Source organism: Lepisosteus platostomus, chromosome 22 (assembly GCF_059453375.1).
Source record: "Lepisosteus platostomus isolate fLepPlt1 chromosome 22, fLepPlt1.hap1, whole genome shotgun sequence".
Lineage (NCBI taxonomy): Eukaryota > Metazoa > Chordata > Actinopteri > Semionotiformes > Lepisosteidae > Lepisosteus > Lepisosteus platostomus.
The window spans coordinates 18262260-18284407 of NC_142632.1; the positions used below are offsets into that span (position 1 = coordinate 18262260).

Below are 22148 nucleotides of genomic sequence, written 5' to 3' on the forward strand. Positions count from 1 at the left end.
TATCCATGATGCCCCTCTTGGATCCATGGCACTGATGCAGCATTCAACTCACATGGTGCCCAGCCCAGGACAGACAGGCCTCTGAAACTATGCTGTGTACAGTATTTCTCCTCTGCAGCATCCCTGCGAGGCAGGACAGGTGCCTGACCTCTGAGAGCCTTGTAAGTAAGTAGAAGGAGTTTGAAGTCCGCCCTGTGCCTGAGAGGAAGCCAATGAAGAGAGAGAAGTATGGGGGTTATGTGGTCATTCTTTCTGCTCCAAGTAACAATTCTAGCTGCTGCATTCTGTAAGTATTCAAACTCTTTGCTGTGACAAATCTAACGTACTTTAGGCAGACAAAACGACCTTAAAAAGCCACATGATTTTTAAGTAGTCTGTCTGTGTGTAGTAACAGTGGTTCACATTATTTCAGAACGTATACTCCCGTCTCTGTAACTTTCCTCAGTCAGCTAGTGAACATTCTGTATTTACACCACGAATGCACTACTTTGTCTCGCGCGCGGTCACACTGGCCGTCCACAGGCACGGGCAGGAGCAGGGAACACAAGGCCGCTCTGTAGTGCCCCTGTGGCTCTCCAGCAGAGGGGAGCACTTTGCTCAACAGCCCTGAGCCGAAGGACCCAGTGATAAAGCTGAAAATCTGGCAAGTCCCCCAGTCTCCCTGGGGCGCTGAAGAGGATTTCATCTGATGCTGAGGTTCCTGTAACTCAACACAAAATTGAACACGGCGAGTTATGAGTTTGTGAAGAAGTGACAGCGGAACAATGTCAAACAGGAAGTTAACCTACAGGAAAGAATGAATTGAATCTCTGATATTCAAGCACGCAGTGTGACGTCTACTGTCTATTCAAATCTACTCTGCAAGTCTTACAATTCTTTTTCATACACCGTCTCCTGGTTATTGTTTTGTGAGTGCTTGAACTGTTTCTCAGTAGAAATAAGACCGATAACTCACTGCTTCAGGATGCACACTATCGTCGATGAAACCTGTGGTGTAAGCAAGCGAAAAGAGACAGATCCTTCTAAAACACAGAGGCCATCGGCAGGGCAGAAACACTCTGCAACAGGTAGGAGCTGTGGAGCCATGATTCCCCCGAGCCACAGCCCTCGTCCTCCCTCGATAGCGAACTGAGCTCCAGCGACTGGAGCAGCTACCTGCCGTCGTGGGACCTCCTGCAGATTGGGAACGGGTAAGGCAATTCGACACGAGCCCACTCCTCTTCCCACTGCTTACACCCCTATAACAAATAGTTTCAGGGTATTCAAGTACAGGATAAAGAGATTACAGGTGTTCCCAATTGGCTGAGGATACAACTCTCTCTCTGAGAAAGCACACAGAGGTGGACAAAGCAATTAAATGCGTTTACAAGTCATTTCCTCTGTATCTGGTCTTTCTTTACATATCAGAAAAGTGAACTGGTGGCTGTTGAAAAGTGTCTGCTCCGTACGTAATATACATGTAAAAGATGTGATTAAATATCTTGGTATTAAGATTTTCAAAAAGGTGATTTTGTGATTTGATGTTCTCTACCTTAGTAAAATAAAAAAAAAAACTTTATTCATGGTTGTTATTTGTCAAACACGGGCAGAAGGAGGCCTAAATGCTACAGGGTTTAGAGCATCTAATACCGATACCGACAGAGTACTATTTACAAAATTAAGCAAAGTAGGTGGTGTATGTTTCCCTAATTTAATCATTCAGGAACTAGCGGGTATAGACTTTTTACTTGAATGTCATTTGGATGCTGGAAACCCCCCTGAAACTTGCCAGCTTCCATGAAGAAGTTATCCTCACGTGGACTCTTATAGATAAACATACCTCCCATAGATACATCATCTAGAATACAGAGAAAAAAATAAACCTGTGCTTTGAAAACTGGGTTTAAAATAGTATAAGCGGGGTCAACAAATTAACTGGTGTGGATGATGAAATGTAGAATCAAGCAGATTTTATGAATAGATATAATGTTTGTGATACGTCTGATAACAATCCGTCGTAACCAGAGCTACTCCTAGAGAGGTATTGATGCTTTTAAGAAACTAACAGTATACCATCAGAAACTATGGAAGAATTTACAACCTTTATTAGACTACAAGGAAAACAATTTAGTTATACTTGTACTAATAAATACTTCAGATCCTTCTCGCAATCTCACAATATCTTGTCAAACTATTTTGGAGCACCTCTTTGGGGAAAGTGAGTGGAATCAAACATGACTATTGTCAAACAGATTTTGTATGAATAATAAGGTTAAGGCATCAGTACAAAATTGTACATTGAATCGACCCGATAAAGATACACAGTGTGCATAGATTTAAAAGTAATATAGATGATAATTGTCTTTCTCAAAGCAGCCCAGAAACCTTACGTTTGTTTTTGTTTTGTTCTGTTGTTAAAACACTCTGAACAGATCGGCAAAATGGTGTAAAGAAGGCTTCTAATTCTGACATTTCCTGTAGACAAATTGATGTTATTTTACTGCTCAATACTGCTGAACCGAATCTAAAATATAATGTATCATTGGCTTAATCATTATACTTGCTCGTTATTAGATGTATAAATAGCCTAAAGATGAGAAATAATCGAAAATTGAATAATTAGACCGTATGTCGTAGTAGCAGATTGTACTTCTCGCCTAATTGATGTGGTCGAGCAACACCACAATCGCCATACAATCCGTCCGTTCTCATGCTCTGACTTTCAGGTTGGGCAGTGGAATGGATTCCAGGGCAAACTCGTTCTTGTTTGATTATCCGTGTGAAATCTCGCCCAATATAACGGGTAAGCTCATGCACTGAAATGATGCGCTTCCAAATTGAAGCGACACGCATTTGAATAATTCAAAATACACACGAGGGAACGTCTCCAAACCATGTCTAAGTATCACAACATGAAAGCTGTGCGTACCTTATCTTTATTTGCCTGTGTAATGTACTCCGGTGATCTGTAACGTAGTCTTGCGTGCATCGTAAAGGATCCGGACTTCCGGCTACGGAAAACCCGGAGTGGATCAGCCTTTCCACCGGACCCGGACTTCCGGCTACGGAAAACCCGGAGTGGATCGGCCTTTCCACCGGACCCGGACTTCCGGCTACGGAAAACCCGGAGTGGATCGGCCTTCAACTGGATCCGGACTTCCGGCTACGGAAAACCCGGAGTGGATCGGACTTCCACTGGATCCGGACTGCCGGCTAAGGAAAACCCGGAGTGGATCGGCCTTCCACTGGATCCGGACTTCCGGCTACGGAAAACCCGGAGTGGATCGGACTTTCCACCGGACCCGGACTTCCGGCTACGGAAAACCCGGAGTGGATCGGCCTTCAACTGGATCCGGACTTCCGGCTACGGAAAACCCGGAGTGGATCGGACTTCCACTGGATCCGGACTGCCGGCTAAGGAAAACCCGGAGTGGATCGGCCTTCCACTGGATCCGGACTTCCGGCTACGGAAAACCCGGAGTGGATCGGACTTCCACTGGATCCGGACTTCCGGCTACGGAAAACCCGGAGTGGATCAGCCTTCAACTGGATCCGGACTTCCGGCTACGGAAAACCCGGAGTGGATCGGCCTTCCACTGGATCCGGACTGCCGGCTACGGAAAACCCGGAGTGGATCGGCCTTCCACTGGATCCGGACTGCCGGCTACGGAAAACTCGGAGTGGATCGGCCTTCTACTGGATCCGGACTGCCGGCTAAGGAAAACCCGGAGTGGATCGGCCTTCCACTGGATCCGGACTGTGAGCAGCTTTTGTCCAATCGGCGCTGAGATTTCAGCAGGAGGCGGGAGACAGGCTCTTGTCCAGTCACACAGCTTCAGTCCCGGGACTTTTCCGAATTCCGGCGGGCGGTGACACTTCCGAGAAATGTCCACTGGGTGGCGACAGAGATACACGAGTCCACGGAGCTGAGTCTCAAAGCGCTATCGGAAAGACTTGAAATCGGAAAGAAATAAATTTGTTACATTTTAATCCCATTGAAAAGGAAGATGAAAATATCGTTTGTATTTTAAAACATTATTATACTTGCGCAACATAATTATTAAGGGAATGGTGTGAGAGGAGACCGCGTTTGAACAGTTTAAGACGGATGTAAAGACATTTTATTTCAGAATGTCTTTCTGAAATGTGTCTGTTTCTGTGTTGTACGAACGTTGAAGCATGGACGGGCCTTATCTGCATTTACCTTGTTGAATCTTTTTTTCCATAAAATGTACATGTATTATTGCATGTATCCTGACAATACGACTGCTACGTTACGTTTTCTTGTAGTTTTTGGTCTAAAAAAATACAAAAGTATGAGTCGATGACGTCAAAATGGTGTCGCCCACAGGGCTTATGGGTAATGTAGTCTCTATAGTTCACTGGGCTGCCCTGCCCATGTGTTTCGCTGATTTCATTGAACATTAGAATGAATTATATTAATACAATTTCAGCGTATTTATCGTGTCTTGTATTTCTTTGTCTCTCTTATGTGTTCCCTTGTGTGTATGTTTTCTTGTATTTCACTTGTCTGCGGCGCTGGTTAATCGACCCGGCACATAAAGCAAACCCACTGTCCTCGTGTTTCTTAGCTCCCGTCTTGTTTGCAAACTTTTCTCCTGTGTTTATTTTACTTTGTCAATAAAACGTGGTTGCCGGGGAAACGGTGCTGCAGAAGTTGGTGCGAGCTGACCTCTAGGAGGTAAACAGTCGGCTTTTGTAATCTAATCAGCGAGCAAAGCAGAAACGTTAGTCTAAAAAGCGCTGGCTGGAGTATTTTGTGGACATTATGCAGAAGAAAAGGAAGAAACGGTGAGTCGTAGGCTGTCGGTAAATATCAGCGCTGGACACCAGCCTCACACCGCTGGGCTCACTGCACCATGAGCGAGTCCGTCGGCGCCTCCTCCTGCTGGGGTGTGTTACTGCAGGAGTGAGGAGTCTCCGGTCTCCGGTCGCGTCATGATCTGCAAGTGGAGGTGAGAGACGGCGGCGCAGTGGGTGGCAGCGCTGGGAGCCTGGATTTAGTTCCTGGGGTGCTGTGTGTGTGGAGTTTGCATGCTCTGCTCATGTTCTCGTGGCTCCAGTTTTCTGGGGTGCTGTGTGTGTGGAGTTTGCATGCTCTCCTTATGTTCTCGTGGGTCTAGTTCCTGGGGTGCAAAATTCTGTTTATTTCACAAGACGGACCCGGGCAGCAGCATGTGTCTGCAGCGCTCATCCTGCATGCATGTTTGCAAACTTTTCTCCTGTGTTTATTTTACTTTGTTAAATAAAACGTGGTTGCTGGGGAAACGGTGCTGCAGAAGTTGTTTCGATCTGACCTCCGGGAGGGAGACAGCTGGCAAAGCCGAAACTTTAGTCTAAACGGCGCTGGCTGGAGTATTTTGTGGACATTTCGCAGAAGAAAAGGAAGAAGCGGTGAGTCGCAGGCTGTAGCACAGGACTGTCGGGGAAATGTAAGCGCTGGGCTGAGCGAGTCCGTCGGCGCCTCCTCCTGCAGGAGTGAGGAGTCTCCGGTCTCCGGTCGCGTCCTGATCTGCATGTGGAGGTGAAAGGCTGAGAGACGGCGCACATGCTCTGCACATGTTCTCATGTGTCTGGTTTCCTGGAGTGCTGTCTGTGTGGAGTTTGCATGCTCTGCTCATGTTCTCAAGGGTTTCCTGCTGCTTCTGCAGTCCAGTGTTGGTGAGTCTGTCGGGTTGATTGTGTTGTGGTGTGAGTGTGCCCTAAAGGGGGTTTTAATAGTATGGGGTTTGTGTGTTCACTTGTATGCAGACCACTGGAGAGACCGGTTGTTTTTTGCCAGGCAGACTAATGGCTGCATATTCAATTCCAGCTACTGATGTTGCCAAACCAGCAAGTGGGACAGTGTTTGAAAACCCTTTCAATGAAAGGTTTGTAGAACAGTGTTGCTATTGTTCTGTTTAATTCGAGGTCACCGAGCTTATAAATGGTCTCACAACGTTTGTCTCTTTTCAGGTTTCTCCGACCCGGAGAGTGAACAAAGAAGTGATAAGGGCCCATAACACCTAAGCTCGGCACTCTCACACTCTTCAGCCACACGAGCTTCCTCCTGGTAAAATACTGGGCAAGCCCCTTTCTGACAGGGACAGTGGAAAACCCCCTGAGGGAGATGGGCTGAGGGGAGGAATAAAACCATCTGAGCCGGAACGGAGCGGGCTCCCGATTCCCACCAGACCTGGGAGACGACACAGGCAGCACAAGGGAAGCTGCGGAGCGCGAGTTCGCGGAGGCAAGGACCGATTGACGACCACGGGAGACAGTGGCATCGGATCAGAGGTACTGTACAGAGACTTTTAATACCTGAAGGCAAGGAGCGAGAAACCGGCCCGGCTAGCCGCTCCAAACTGAGGGGAATGGAATACAGTTCGCGGGAGGATTTCTAGTGGAACCTGAACGGAGTCTGGGGAAATGGGACCGGCCTCTCGTTCACTGGGGCCATCAAAGACTTTACTTACAGGTACGAAGAAGAATCGTTCGAGTGGCCACTCTTCGGTACTTGACAGAAAAGACTGCCGTCCCTCTGGATTCATTATGACCCTTGGAAGGACCTTTTGTTGCTGCTGTTTTCGTTGTGTCTTTGGCTGATGGTGAATATGGATAGAAAATAAAAAGGTCACTTATACGATACACATGCTTGTCGCTGGTCTGTGTGGGCATTGGTGGATCTGGGAGATCAACAGAACCTGTGGTAATGGAGAGGGGCCCTAGCACCCTGTTTGCATTGCTAGGTGCCGTAGTCATATATGAGGCAGGAAATAATTCTTGTTTGAGGGGTCACCTCACTGTGACACGAACGTGTTGGGAAGACGCGCCAGTTCTGACGTTAGTGCGACGGGTCTGTAGGCATTAAGGCAGGTTCTTGTGTCCTTTTTTGGAACAGGAACAATAACAGAAGATTTGAAGCAGTCTGGCACTGTGCACTGGGACAATGATTGCTTAAAAACGTCTGTAAAGATTGGAGCGAGTTGGCCAGCACAGGGCTGTAGTGTGGCTGGAGGTACACAGTCAGGTCCTGCTGCCTTTTTACAGTTTTGCTTTTTGAATAGCCTTAACACATCCTGTTCTTTGCTTCACAGGGCATTCTCAAGACTTGTAAACGGCGTCAAGTCTTCGTGAGAGATTGAGTGTGAGTGGGTGTGGCACTCCAGTTGAGTGGGGGACAATAGCTCATCCCCAGGATGTGAATTATTTGGAGGAGTTGCGAGACTGCCATGGACAAGGTCGTTGGAGATCCTTTGTGTTTCAGACCTGCTGTAAAATGTGTTATCTGGTAGAGAGTGATCAAGATGTATCTGAGGGGATTTTCTTTTGGAATTGGTAACAGTTTGGAGACCTTTCCAGACAGATAAACAGTCTTTGTTAGCAAACAGTTGTTCTAGCTGTGGACAGGAGGGGAATCAAAAGGTAGAGAACACTATTCTTAGAGAAATGGCCCTAAAGGAACAAAGCATAGTGTAGGATGCCACTAGCTTAAGTCTTAACAGCACTGCATGAGAGGAGAAGCCAGTGTCTATTTGTTCTGAGGGGTCCTCAGAAAGGTCAAAAGGTTGCAAACAGATAGGAGACTGGTTATATGCCTGAAGCTTAGCTAGAGGAACATAACATTGCTGGAATGCTGAGAGGGGAGGTTATCAGAGCCTAATGTTATTGCGAAAAATGGCAACTAGGTATAGAAGATCTGATGAATGTCTGTCCTGTGAATTGTTAAGGGTTTCATGTAATTGTGTGTCCAAGTAGTCCGGACTGCTGTGCTATGTGTTGTTTGTCTTGTGAATTTTCTGTTTTACACCTATTGTATCCATAGTGGTACGGGCCAAATCCTATTTAAAGGGTGTTGCGAGCACTGGGGTTTGTTGGGAGTGGTAAGTTAGGAGTCTGGAAATGAGAGCAAGGTGCGAGTGGATATGATAAAAAGATTGTTCCTTTATTTTGTTTCTGATACCTGGTGAAGAGACGCAGTGAGTGTTTGTGTGGCCAGCTGCGTCAACTTCAATAAAACTGGCCTTTTGGTTTGTTTGAGTGCTGACTTGCTATGGTGTATTTTTTCTCTCTGTGAACAACACGTCCTACGGCCAACACTACCCACACAGGAGGTGTGTGCGTGACAGCTCCTCAGCTGCAGCAGGAGTCCAAGTGTGCACAGATTTCTTGTTGGGGTTTGTTGTTTGAAGTTTCTGTTTCGATGTAGGAAGCAATTGTGCCAACACGTGGTCCGAGTTATAGCACGGGACCAGAGCTCCCGAAGAGCGCCTGCCTCCTGCCCGATGCGACGTCTAAAATCATCACAGAACGAGAGGAGCCAACAGGAATGCAAGTCTCTTCTGGTGAGGAGCCTCCGACACAGCCCCCAGTACTGGGTGTGCAGAAAGAATCCTGTTCTACAGTTGTGGTGCGAAATGGCCTCCAGTCCTTGTCAAATGCTGGGTTTCTCTGGACTGCAGTCCCCTCCGCATTTGGATGATTGTGATTGGTGTTGCTGCAGCTGTGCTGTCCTGAGACTGACTGGTGTCAAGACCAGCTGTACTCTGGGATCAGCAGGGCCTAGTGGTGGTATGAATTGTGGCCTCTGTTTCTCAGGTGTAACAAGTGTTTGATTACTCTGTTCTGTATGTTTACCAATAGTGGGTACTGGCCTAATTCAGCCCTGCACTCGCTGTTAGCTGTTTTTCTCTGCGCAAGGAGGAGTTTCTACAGAGTGTACTCCTGGTCTGTGAGGGGACCCCACACTTCACTGCCGTATAGGGCAATGGGTTGGATTACACTTTCAGATATTTGGAGCCAAATTCTTGTTGGTGGGTTGACATTGAAGAGCCTCCTTCTTATTGCGTAGAAAGCCCTGAGTGCCTTCTCCCTCAGTGCCTTCACTGCCAGGTCAAAACTCCCAGAAGAGCTGATGGTGAGACCGAGATATGTGTAGCTGGATGTGTGCTCCAATGTGTTGTTGTTCAGTGTGAATTTGTACCCGTTTCCCTGAGGTCTGGCTTTCTCCTGGAAAACCATAACTCTGGTCTTGTCCAGATTGACTGGCAGTGCCCAGGTGTGACAGTCCTGCTCCAGCAGTGCCAGGCTCTGCTGTTCTGGGTCCAGATGGGCTGGCAGTGCCAGGCTCTGCTGTTCTGGGTCCAGATTGACTGGCAGTGCCCAGGTCTGACAGTCCTGCTCCAGCAGTGCCAGGCTCTGCTGTTCTGGGTCCAGATGGGCTGGCAGTGCCCAGGTGTGACAGTACTGCCCCAGCAGTGCCAGGCTCTGCTGTTCTGGGTCCAGTTTGGCTGGCAGTGCCCAGATGTGACAGTCCTGCTCCAGCAGTGCCAGGCTCTGCTGTTCTGGGTCCAGATGGGCTGGCAGTGACCAGGTCTGACAGTGCTGCTCCAGTAGTGCCAGGCTCTGCTGTTCTGGGTCCAGATGGGCTGGCAGTGCCCGGGTCTGACAGTGCTGCTCCAGCAGTGCCAGGCTCTGCTGTTCTGGGTCCAGATGGGCCATCAGAGCCCAGGTGTGAATGTGATGGGATGTGTGGCGGTTTGGTAGGAAGCCAGTCTGACTCTAATGCAGGACATTGTGCTCAGTAAGGAGGGCCGGTTATCAGATATTCAAGACTGAAGCCCCGGTACCTGTTGGGGTCGAGTCTGTCTCCATTCTTACAGACGGGCGTGATCAGTCCTTGATTCCAGGCCTCAGGGAAACAGCCGGCCGTCAGGACGAGGTTGAGGAGTTTGAGCAGGCTTTGCTGCAGGTCTGAGCTCCAGTTGGGTCAAGCGTTGTTGACTGTGTCTTGGCTACAGGCCTTTTGTGGTCTGAGAGTTGTCTGTTTGTGTATGTGCCTATCTTCTTTAGGGTGTGCATGTAGTGTCTAACCATCTCACAGTATCTGAGGCGCAGCTCAGAGTGGTGTGGTGTTGTTTTAGTTCTGGTAGTTCTCTTCAGTTGTTTCTGCACTCTGTATCAAACCATTTGATATTGTTTCTGAGTGTGTTTCATATGAATGTAGTCATTTTGATTTTAAGGCTAGTTTCTCAAAAACATGGTTTAAATTTATGAACGATTTGTTGGTTTGATACAGAGCGTTTTGAAATGTAAGGGATCAAGTAATGGGTTTATTTGCTGCTGAAAAGAGAAGAAAGAAAAAAAAGAAATGAGACAATTAGCTTGTAATGAGTTTATAACAACAGTAATTAGATTCCTGCAAGCATGTATTGTACATGGATACAAAATACAAAATAAATACAATAAACCCAAAATTAAAATAACATTCAAAAGGCGCGAGTCGATGACGTCAGAAGGAAGTCGCCCACAGGGCGTATGGGTAATGTAGTTTCTGTAGTTCTCTGGCCCGCACTGCCCACGTGTTTCGGTGATTTGATTGAACATCAGAATTAATTATATTGTACCATTTCAGCGTGTTTATCGTGTCATGGATTTCCATGACTGTCTTGTGGGTTCTCTTGTGTGTCATGTTTATTTTAGTGGGTGGCAGTGCTGGGGCCCTGAACTGTAATCATTCGTGTTACTCATCATCATTGTTACTGTGACCCTCCTGGGAGGAGTGGACCTTTGTAAGATTCCTGTCCTGGCAAGCAGCAGGTGACAGTTTGCTGTCCGACTCAATTACACCTCCGCTACCTCATTTCACCTCTTTCACCAGCCTGTAAAGGGGGTTGTGATAGTATGGGGTCTTTCTCTTTAACAACCTCAAACCGCAGGAAAGAAATGCTTCATTTATAAGATTGAAATATAACCAGAAAGTATAAAAATAGCTATTTGTGTGTATCATGTCAGGAATATTTGTTTTTATTTTTAAAGAATTTAGAAGAGAAATATGATTAATAAGGCAGCAGAATCCATTTAAACTGTCATTTTCCTGTTTAGGTTGGAAAGTTTAATTTGATCAAGTCCACTTGAGTGCCTAAGCAACTGTTTGGGTAGTTTGGCTGGTGTGGTGGTGCTCTCCAAATACCTGATCCAAACGGACAGAGAGACAAAGTGAGAAAGAAAAGGTGTAAATAACAGATATATCATATGCAGAATACAGTAATGTGCTGTTCAGCACAGTGACCTAGAGTGAAGATGGAAATCAGTCATTCTAGTGCTCTCAATGGTTTTCCATTACAAACGGACCAGGGCTTCCTGAGACACAGGCAGTTGGAGTTATATAGAGTTAGAGGTTGTTTTCACGGCACCAGCCGACTAAAGCAGAGACCTCCTTCCACTCCAGAATTTTTTTTTTATTTGGGTGGGATCATCTGGAGTCTTGATTCCTTTCACGGAGTCAGCAGTAGATACACAGCTGTTAGCATAGGAGGAGTACAGAAGAGGTGACAGCAGTGCTGGGGACCCTGGTATCTCTTCCACTGAGGACCCTCTGGCACAACCAGAGGTGTGAAATTGAAATTGTTTGGAAGGAATGGGAAGCTAAAGGCAGAGTCACAATCTCTGATTCATGTAATCAAAACAGTAAGTTCTTTCCTCAGGCAGCTTCGTTAGAACATTTTAAATAGATGTAAAAGTGTATTTACAGACTATATCAGCCCTTATCTTTATTAACCTGGTTTAATCTTTTTTTCAGAAGTGTAAATATATTATACTATGTACCCCTGATGGTATTATTGATGTGCTATAAATATACTCTTGTTTGTATTGTATCTATTTTTATTGCTACCATAAAAAGTTAAAAAGAACTGCACTTTCGAGAAATGTCCACTGGGCGGCGACAGAGATACACGAGTCTATGGCGGCGAGTCCAATAGCGCCTCTGTACAGATCCTCGTTGTGCAGAGATTGAAAATCAATACAGATGATAACTGTGACGTTTGAGACAGCAACTCTGAAAGAAAACGTAAAGAAGGAAACTAATATTGACATTACTTTTAAAGAAGTTAAATAATACTACATTTTAAACCTATTGAAAGTAATATGAAAATATCGTTTGTATTTAAAAAAATATGATACTTCATAATAATTAACGAAATACTGTGAGAGGAGACCCATGTTTAAACACTTTAAAACGGATGTAAATGCGTCTGTACAGACAATTTGAAACATGTACGGACCTCATCTGCTTTTGTTTACTATTAAACAAGATTACTTGTTTAATCTTTTTCCATAACATGTACATGTATTATCGTATGTACCCCTGACTATACTCTGTGTTATATGTATTCTTGTTTTTACGGCATGTATTGTTGTTATAATTAAAAATAAAAAGACGCGAATCGATTACGTCAAAAGGAAGTCGCCACAGGGCTTGTGGGAAATGTAGTCTTTATAGTGTTCTGGACTGCGCTCCGCACGTGTTCCGCAGATTTGATTGAGCATCAGAATTAATTATACAATGTCAGTGTATTTACCGTGTCGCGGATTTCTATGTCTGTCTTACAAGACGGACTCGGCAGGAGCTGTTCCTTGCTCTCCGGAGTGAAGCTGCTCTGGGAAGAGACGAGCAAATCTTCAGACTCTTTGTAAATGAGACATCATGACAGCTGTGCCGACCTGCTCTTTATTGACCTGTTGAACCTGTTTGTGTAAAAAGCAGGAGTCTTGTGTACCCCTGATTGTGTTATGTGTACTCGAGTGTGTTTGCAGCGCTCGTCCTGCCTGGTTTATCCACTCGACACAGAAACAAAACCCACTGCCGTCGTGTCTGTGGGTTTCTGAGCTCTCTTGTCTTGTTTGCAAACTTTTCTCCGGTGTTTATTTTACTTTGTTAAATAAAACGTGGTTGCCGGGGCAACGGAGCTGCAGTAGTTGTTGCCGGAGCGGGTCTGACCTCCAGCAGGTCAACAGGCGGCTTTTTTAATCTAATCTGCGAGAAAAACAGAAACCTAAGAAACTTGAGTCTAAAAAGCGCTGGCTGGAGTATTTTGTGGAAGAAACGGTGACTCGCAGGCTGTGGGACAGGACTATCAGGGACACATCAGCGCTGGACACCAGCCTCACACCGCTGGGCTCACTGCACCATGAGCGAGTCCGTCGGCGCCTCCTCCTGCTGGGGTGTGTTACCTGGGCTGCTGTCTGTGTGGAGTCTGCATGCTCTGCCCCTGTTCTCATGGGTCTGGTGTCCTGGGGTGCTGTGTGTGTGGAGTCTGCATGCTCTGCCCCTGTTCTCATGGGTCTGGTTTCCTGGGGTGCTGTCTGTATGGAGTCTGCATACTCTGCCCCTGTTCTCATGGGTCTGGTTCCTGGGGTGCTGTCTGTGTGGAGTCTGCATGCTCTGCCCCTGTTCTCATGGGTCCTGTTCCTGGGGTGCTGTCTGTGTGGAATCTGCATGCTCTGCCCCTGTTCTCATGGGTCTGGTTTCCTGGGGTGCTGTCTGTGTGAAGTCTGGATGCTCTGCCCCTGTTCTCATGGGTCTGGTTTCCTGGGGTGCTGTCTGTATGGAGTCTGCATGCCCTGCCCCTGTTCTCATGGGTTCAGTTTCCTGGGGTGCTGTCTGTGTGGAGTCTGCATGCTCTGCCCCTGTTCTCATGGGTCCTGTTCCTGGGGTGCTGTCTGTCTGGAGTCTGCATGCTCTGCCCCTGTTCTCATGGGTCCTGTTCCTGGGGTGCTGTCTGTCTGGAGTCTGCATGCTCTGCCCCTGTTGTCATGGGTCCTGTTCCTGGGGTGCTGTCTGTGTGGAGTCTGCATGCTCTGCCCCTGTTGTCATGGGTCCTGTTCCTGGGGTGCTGTCTGTGTGGAGTCTGCATGCTCTGCCCCCTGTTCTCATGGGTCCTGTTCCTGGGGTGCTGTCTGTGTGGAGTCTGCATGCTCTGCCCCTGTTCTCATGGGTCTGGTTTCCTGGGGTGCTGTCTGTGTGGAGTCTGCATGCTCTTCCCCTGTTCTCATGGGTTCGGTTTCCTGGGGTACTGTCTGTGTGGAGTCTGCATGCTCTGCCCCTGTTCTCATGGGTCTGGTGTCCTGGGGTGCTGTCTGTGTGGAGTCTGCATGCTCTGCCCCTGTTCTCACGGGTCTGGTGTCCTGGGGTGCTGTCTGTGTGGAGTCTGCATGCTCTGCCCCGTTCTCATGGGTTCAGTTTCCTGGGGTGCTGTCTGTGTGGAGTCTGCATGCTCTGCCTGTGTTCTCATGGGTCCTGTTCATGGGGTGCTGTCTGTGTGGAGTCTGCATGCTCTGCCCCTGTTCTCATGGGTCCTGTTCCTGGGGTGCTGTCTGTGTGGAGTCTGCATGCTCTGCCCCTGTTCTCATGGGTTCAGTTTCCTGGGGTGCTGTCTGTGTGGAGTCTGCATGCTCTGCCTGTGTTCTCATGGGTCCTGTTCATGGGGTGCTGTCTGTGTGGAGTCTGCATGCTCTGCCCCTGTTCTCATGGGTCCTGTTCCTGGGGTGCTGTCTGTGTGGAGTCTGCATGCTCTGCCCCTGTTCTCATGGGTCTGGTTTCCTGGGGTGCTGTCGGTGTGGATACCTGGTGAAGAGACCCAGTGAGTGTTTGTGTGGCCAGCTGCGTCAACTTCAATAAAACTGGCCTTTTGGTTTGTTTGAGTGCTGGCTTGCTATGGTGTATTTTTTCTCTCTGTGAACAACACGTCCTACGGCCAACACTACCCACACAGGAGGTGTGTGCGTGACAGCTCCTCAGCTGCAGCAGGAGTCCAAGTGTGCTCAGATTTCTTGTTGGGTTTTGTTGTTTGAAGTTTCTGTTTGTATGTAGGAAGCAATTGTGCCATCGCGTGGTCCGAGTTATAGCACGGGACGAGAGCTCCCGAAGAGCGCCTGCCTCCTGCCCGATTCAACGTCTAAAATCATCACAGAACGGTGAGGAGCCTCTGACACAGCCCCCAGTACTGGGTGTGCAGAAAGAATCCTATTGTACAGTTTTGGTGTGAAATGGCCTCCAGTTCTTGTAACATGATGGGTTTCTCTGGACTGCAGTCCCAGTGCACTCCGCTTTGGATTTGCAGTGGTGTTTTCTACAATGGAAAACCCTTTGTTTGTACAGAATGGAAATGGCAGTCTGCATGTTTTAATAATATAATGTGATCATGTACTACAGCTTAAACACTGAGCCAGGTGACGTTTGATTCTAAAAGATTTCTCTGTCATTTCAGCAGCGCCTTGTCTGCGGCAGCCCGGCAGCTCCTCCTCCCTTCCAGCTGAGACTCTTCCCTCTCCAGAGGTGGGTTAGTGCTCTCAGGTCATCTTCTCTCACACAGCTGCGGGGCAGAAACGCTACTTCCACTGGGCAGAGAGCAGACGGGCAGTGGGAAGGGCAGCCCTGTGTTTGGGGATCAGGGCTGTCCCTGCTGAGGGATGCTTTCAGAGCCAAAGCAACTGGCTGGGTTATGAACTTTATGGTGTGATCCAAATAAGACATAAAAAGACAGAGAATGAGAAAGAAATAGTATTGCATGTATCTAATCAAAATAGTCTCTTTCAGACAAAACAAATATTGAACAAAAACTTAGTTGCAACACACTGCACTACACTTTCTTCTAGGCTGACATTACCGATAGTTTGTGCTGTCTTCCTTTCAGTCTGCAGGGTGTGCATCGTTTTCCTCAGCTTCCTACACGAGGAATCAGTTTCTCCTGCCCTGGTTTCACTCCTTTATATCTCACAATCTTCTGCAGCTCCTGGAGGCTGACGACATGTTTGCTGTTTCTGAAAAATTGCTGACTGGCTCATCAGCACAATTGCTGATTCAAAATCCTTTACTCACATGTTGCCTTAGCCTCTGTATCACAGAGATGTGTGCTTTTCTGGGTTGGGTAGATCGATAGTGTGCTTTCGCTCAGTTGCTCTGCTCAATGCGTGGTCTTTTAACTCCGGCTGGGTACGAGCACCTCACTCTCCACACGGCTTTCCAAGGCTCTGTCATTGTGTGTGAGGATATTGTGTAGCTCGTGAAACAGTTCCCCCATTTGAGCCCTGGATTTACTGGGTACTTGAATACCTGAATCTTGCCGTCAGTCCTGATCACCTTGTTTTTGTTCTGCAAGGACAAGGCACCTCCCCAGCACTGAACACAAACTGATACTGGCGGGTTGATTGTGTTGTGGAAAAATCGGGCTGTGGTGTGAGTTTGTGTCTGTGGGGGTGAGGTGTCCCCTGCAGCGCAAACAAACATGCAGACTCCACACAGACAGCACCCCTGGAATCAAACCCAGGGCCCCGGTGCTATGAGGCAGCGATGCTAACCACTGTGCCGCAGTGTTGCCCCCTTTGAAAATGTCTGACATCCGTTTAATTTGAGGTCACAAGCTTATAAATGGTCTCACAACGTTTGTCTCATCTCAGGTTTCTCTGACCAGGCCCAAGGACCTGTAGTCACTGACAGCTTCTGCAGTCTGACGGTTCATTTCAGTAGGCTGGAGGGATGGCGCAATTATCCTCAAATCAGTGAGTATTGTTTTGCTCTTGTAACATGAAACATCAAAGAGAAGTCAACAGACTATTCCGTGAAACTGTTCAGACTGGCCCGTGGTGATTTTCTGGGTCCTTTAGTAAGCTGACCGGGACTGTGTCATCGACACACTTTGTGAGAAGCCAGTCTGTGTGTTTGCTCTTGTGATCATTCGTGAACGAATGTAAGAGAGTGTAAGAGAGGGAGAAGATTCGGCCCTGGAGTGATCCAGTTTTCTATTTAACAACCTCAAACTGCAGGAGAGAAATGCTTCATTTCTAAGATGGAAATATAATCAGAAAGTATAATTAGCCATTTGTGTATATCATGTCAAAAAATGTTTTATATATAAAAAGAATTTAGTAGAGACATTTGCTTAATAAGGCAGTAGAATAAATGTTGTGATGCTGGTGTGATGGTGCTCTCCAACAAACTGATACAAATGGACAGAGAGACAAAGTGAGAAAGAAAATGTATACATAACAGACATATATGCAGAATACAATACAGAGCTGTAAAGTACAGTACCCTAGAGTGAAGATGGAAATCATTCATTCTGGCGCAGAAGAAGTGAATCTGCTCTCAATGGTTTTCCTGTACAAATGGAACACGTTGTGAATTCTACATAATTCACAGGAAACAAAATAAACAACTCATTCACTCCCCTGCTGTCCGTGACCCAGAGCTCAGTAATCATTTCACTACTGAAGATCATGCAGTTTTTAATGCTTTTCATTTTAACATCCTACTTGTTAATATTTCCCCTTAGATGAGAATATTCTCTTCGGCGTGTCTTTACAACTCTTCTCTTATTGCTCCTCTTGTCAGTAATCCGGTGTGAAAGCTCTCTCTGTCGGAATCAATGTCTTACCTCTCCGTCTTGTGTTTCAGGTCTCCTCTGGCTGCTGACCCTGCCGTCAGGACAGAACACATCCTGCACTGACCACACTGCTGGGTTTACTGTATGTGACAATAAAGAGCTTGAGCAACACATCTAATGTGATCTCTGCACGCTTCCCGAGGAGCAGAGATGATAAGGTCTGTGTCTGTTCCCGAGTCTTTGCGAGAGGCCTGTTTAGTCTGTCACTGAGATGATTTTAGATGCCTGTGAGTCGTGCCCACTGAAAAATGAAATAGTGCAGCACAATGAGACTTCAAGCAAAGATCTCATTAGCCCCTTCTGTGAATTGGTGTCTCGCAAGAGATCTTCCATCTCTTTGAAAGTTTCACAGCTTTGACCTCTAGATTAGAAATGACACCAATTGCACATGGGTCCAGCAACGTTCTATATAGTGCACATCACCATCGGGATGAAAAACAAAAATCCCCAGTGGGAGTCCACTCTTTCCCTGCTACGCAAATTGCTTTTCGTTAGGTGAGGTCGCAAGTTCTTATTGGAGAATGTTGTACAGTTTCTTAATGCAATAGGGCGAGTAAGACTGAAGTTTCCCCCGTGTTGGCCGATCAGTGGAACGAAACTGAAAAAAGCTCCTTGAAACTGTGATTCATACACTTATACACTGGCTCAGCATGGTGCTCACCTGCTGTCCTTGGGTGTCTGCTGAAATTTGATTTTTTTTCAGGAGCACTGTGACCCAGAGCTCAATAATCATTTCAGCTACTGAAGATCATTCACTTTTTAATGCTTTTCATTTTAGCATCCTACTTGTTAGTATTTCCTCTTAGGTGAGAATACTCTGGTACTTTTCTGGGTCTTAGTTGAGTGAGCTTTATTAGAATAATTGAACAATACTTTCACCTCCACATAACACTCATAGATTTTTCAAGGGTTAAATATGGGAGCCACGTTTCTTACATGTATCCTTTTGTAAGTTGATTCACAAAGCTTTCACCGCCTCCACTCCAGTGAATCACTTTGTTTAGCAAGTGATCAGGTGGAACAGTTTAATTTCTTCCTGCAAATAATGCCTTTTCCTTTTTCATCCCATTCAAGTCTCCATCCTAGTTAAAGTCATTTTGATGTAGAACGGCAGTGGTCCAGTTGAAAGGTTCAAGGTTTCACTGTGTTTTAGAGTGCAGATAAAGAAGATAATAGGAGAGGAAACTGGAAAAGCCGTGACTCTGTCATTCCATTCAATTCAATGTATTTTCATATAGCACCTTTCACAACAAGGTTGCCCCAAGGCGCTGAACAATGCAGGTAAATATACATTTTGTGAATACAGAACTGAAGACAATGGAGGAAAGGAACCAAAGACTCAGTAAGGAGAATAAAATCCTCTAGGGGTCCAAGGTCAACTGGCTGCCCAACCCCTTTGGGCATGCTAACATTATATCATTAAAAAAAAAGAAAGAAATGAATGCGGGTATTAATCCATCCATCCATCACGTTATCTGTATGTCAGTACCCCATGCAGGTCTCTGCAGACCAGCAGAATCCTCCTAAACGACAGCTGTATCCATGATGCCCCTCTTGGATCCATGGCACTGATGCAGCATTCAACTCACATGGTGCCCAGCCCATGACAGACAGTATTTCTCCTCTGCAGCATCCCTGCGAGGCAGGACAGGTGCCTGACCTCTGAGAGCCTTGTAAGTAAGTAGAAGGAGTTTGAAGTCCGCCCTGTACCTGAGAGGAAGCCAATGAAGAGAGAGAAGTGTGGGGGTTATGTGGTCATTCTTTCTGCTCCAAGTAACAATTCTAGCTGCTGCATTCTGTAAGTATTCAAACTCTTTGCTGTGACACATCTAACGTACTTTAGGCAGACAAAACGACCTTAAAAAGCCACATGATTTTTAAGTAGTCTGTCTGTGTGTAGTAACAGTGGTTCACATTATTTCAGAACGTATACTCCCGTCTCTGTAACTTTCCTCAGTCAGCTATTGAACATTCTGTATTTACACCACGAATGCACTACTTTGTCTCGCGCGCGGTCACACTGGCCGTCCACAGGCACGGGCAGGAGCAGGGAACACGAGGCCGCCCTGTAGTGCCCCTGTGGCTCTCCAGCAGAGGGGAGCACTTTGCTCAACAGCCCTGAGCCAAAGGACCCAGTGATAAAGCTGAAAATCTGGCAAGTCCCCCAGTCTCCCTGGGGCGCTGAAGAGGATTTCATCTGATGCTGAGGTTCCTGTAACTCAACACAAAATTGAACACGGCGAGTTATGAGTTTGTGAAGAAGTGACAACGGAACAATGTCAAACAGGAAGTTAACCTACAGGAAAGAATGAATTGAATCTCTGATATTCAAGCACGCAGTGTGACGTCCACTGTCTATTCAAATCTACTCTGCAAGTCTTACAATTCTTTTTCATACACCGTCTCCTGGTTATTGTTTTGTGAGTGCTTGAACTGTTTCTCAGTAGAAATAAGACCGATAACTCACTGCTTCAGGATGCACACTATCGTCGATGAAACCTGTGGTGTAAGCAAGCAAAAAGAGACAGATCCTTCTAAAACACAGAGGCCATCGGGAGGGCAGAAACACTCTGCAACAGGTAGGAGCTGTGGAGCCGTGATTCCCCCGAGCCAGAGCCCTCGTCCTCCCTCGACAGCGAACTGAGCTCCAGCGACTGGAGCAGCTACCTGCCGTCGTGGGACCTCCTGCAGATTGGGAACGGGTAAGGCAATTCGACACGAGCCCACTCCTCTTCCCACTGCTTACACCCCTATAACAAATAGTTTCAGGGTATTATTCAAGTACAGGATAAAGAGATGACAGGTGTTCCCAATTGGCTGAGGATACAACTCTCTCTCTCTGAGAAAGCACACAGAGGTGGACAAAGCAATTAAATGCGTTTACAAGTCATTTCCTCTGTTTCTGGTCTTTCTTTACATATCAGAAAAGTGAACTGGTGGCTGTTGGAAAGTGTCTGCTCCGTACGTAATATACATGTAAAAGATGTGATTAAATATCTTGGTATTAAGATTTTCAAAAAGGTGATTTTGTGATTTGATGTTCTCTACCTTAGTAAAATAAAAAAAAAACTTTATTCATGGTTGCTATTTGTCAAACACGGGCAGAAGGAGGCCTAAATGCTACAGGGTTTAGAGCATCTAATACCGATACCGACAGCATTATTTACAAAATTAAGCAAAGTAGGTGATGTATGTTTCCCTAATTTAATCATTCAGGAACTAGGTATTGATGCTTTTAAGAAACTAACAGTAGCCCATCAGAAACTATGGAAGAATTTACAACCTTTATTAGACTACAAGGAAAACAATTTAGTTATACTTGTACTAATAAATACTTCAGATCCCTCTCGCAATCTCACAATATCTTGTCAAACTATTTTGGAGCACCTCTTTGGGGAAAGTGAGTGGAATCAAACATGACTATTGTCAAACAGATTTTGTATGAATAATAAGGTTAAGGCGTCAGTACAAAATTGTACATTGAATCGACCCGGTAAAGATACACAGTGTGCATAGATTTAAAAGTAATATAGATGATAATTGTCTATCTCAAAGCAGCCCAGAAACCTTACGTTTGTTTTTGTTTTGTTCTGTTGTTAAAACACTCTGAACAGATCGGCAAAATGGTGTAAAGAAGGCTTCTAATTCTGACATTTCCTGTAGACAAATTGATGTTATTTTACTGCTCAATACTGCTGAACCGAATCTAAAATATAATGTATCATTGGCTTAATCATTATACTCGCTCGTTATTAGATGTAGAAATAGCCTAAAATGAGAAATAATCGAAAATTGAATAATTAGACCGTCTGTCGTAGTAGCAGAGTGTACTTTTCGCCTACTTGATGTGGTCGAGCAACTCCACAATCGCCATACAATCCGTCCGTTCTCATGCTCTGACTTTCAGGTTGGGCAGTGGAATGGATTCCAGGGCAAACTCGTTCTTGTTTGATTATCCGTGTGAAAACTCGCCCAATATAACAGGTAAACTCATGCACTGAAATGATGCGCTTCCAAATTAAAGCGACACGCATTTGAATAATTCAAAATACACACGAGGGAACGTCTCCAAACCATGTCTAAGTATCACAACATGAAAGCTGTGCGTACCTTATCTTTATTTGACTGTATAATGTACTCCGGTGATCTGTAACGTAGTCTTGCGTGCATCGTAAAGGATCCGGACTTCCGGCTACGGAAAACCCGGAGTGGATCAGCCTTTGCACCGCACCCGGACTTCCGGCTACGGAAACCCCGGAGTGGATCGGCCTTTCCACCGGACCCGGACTTCCGGCTACGGAAAACCCGGAGTGGATCAGCCTTCCACTGGATCCGGACTGCCGGCTACGGAAAACCCGGAGTGGATCGGCCTTTCCACTGGATCCGGACTGCCGGCTACGGAAAACCCGGAGTGGATCGGCCGTTCCACTGGATCCGGACTGCCGGCTACGGAAAACCCGGAGTGGATCGGCCTTCCACTGGATCCGGACTGCCGGCTACGGAAAACCCGGAGTGGATCGGCCTTCCACTGGATCCGGACTGTGAGCAGCTTTTGTCCAATCGGCGCTGAGATTTCAGCAGGAGGCGGGAGACAGGCTCTTGTCCAGTCACACAGCTTCAGTCCCGGGACTTTTCCGAATTCCGGCGGGCGGTGACACTTCCGAGAAATGTCCACTGGGTGGCGACAGAGATACACGAGTCCACGGAGCTTAGTCTCAAAGCGCTATCGGAAAGACTTGAAATCGGAAAGAAATACATTTGTTACGTTTTAATCCCATTGAAAAGGAAGATGAAAATATCGTTTGTATTTTAAAACATTATTATACTTGCGCAACATAATTATTAAGGGAATGGTGTGAGAGGAGACCGTGTTTGAACAGTTTAAGACGGATGTAAAGACATTTTATTTCAGAATGTCTTTCTGAAATGTGTCTGTTTCTGTGT

General features: G+C 46.3%; 1 protein-coding gene and 2 long non-coding RNA genes across 3 annotated transcripts; 2 read left to right on the forward strand and 1 right to left on the reverse strand.

The window, feature by feature from the left end:
• Positions 1–478: 478 nt before the first annotated feature.
• On the forward strand, positions 479–6627 carry LOC148643734 (uncharacterized). The gene is made up of 4 exons (XM_088616592.1): positions 479–522; positions 1125–1190; positions 2957–5394; positions 5956–6627. The coding sequence occupies exons 1-3, from the start codon at positions 479–481 to the stop codon at positions 3765–3767; spliced, it is 921 nt and encodes a 306-aa protein (XP_088472718.1). The 3' UTR covers positions 3768–5394; positions 5956–6627.
• Positions 6628–11971: 5344 nt separating this feature from the next.
• LOC148643735 (uncharacterized) lies at positions 11972–17317 on the forward strand. Its single transcript, XR_015929002.1, has 4 exons — positions 11972–12984; positions 15033–15097; positions 16219–16320; positions 17216–17317. It is a non-coding gene; the product is annotated as an uncharacterized LOC148643735 (long non-coding RNA).
• A 1095-nt stretch (positions 17318–18412) lies between these two features.
• LOC148643736 (uncharacterized) lies at positions 18413–21630 on the reverse strand. The gene is made up of 2 exons (XR_015929001.1): positions 21315–21630; positions 18413–18914 (listed from the first exon to the last, which is right to left on the reverse strand). It is a non-coding gene; the product is annotated as an uncharacterized LOC148643736 (long non-coding RNA).
• Between the last annotated feature and the right edge of the window lie 518 nt (positions 21631–22148).

Coding starts and splice junctions, on each gene's coding strand:
- LOC148643734 (XM_088616592.1), top strand. CDS start 479: ATGCACTACTTTGTCTCGCGCGCGGTCACACTGGCCGTCCACAG. Junction 523..1,124: donor GTCACACTGGCCGTCCACAG/GCACGGGCAGGA, acceptor CTCCCTCGATAG/CGAACTGAGCTCCAGCGACT. Junction 1,191..2,956: donor CTCCTGCAGATTGGGAACGG/GTAAGGCAATTC, acceptor TCTGTAACGTAG/TCTTGCGTGCATCGTAAAGG.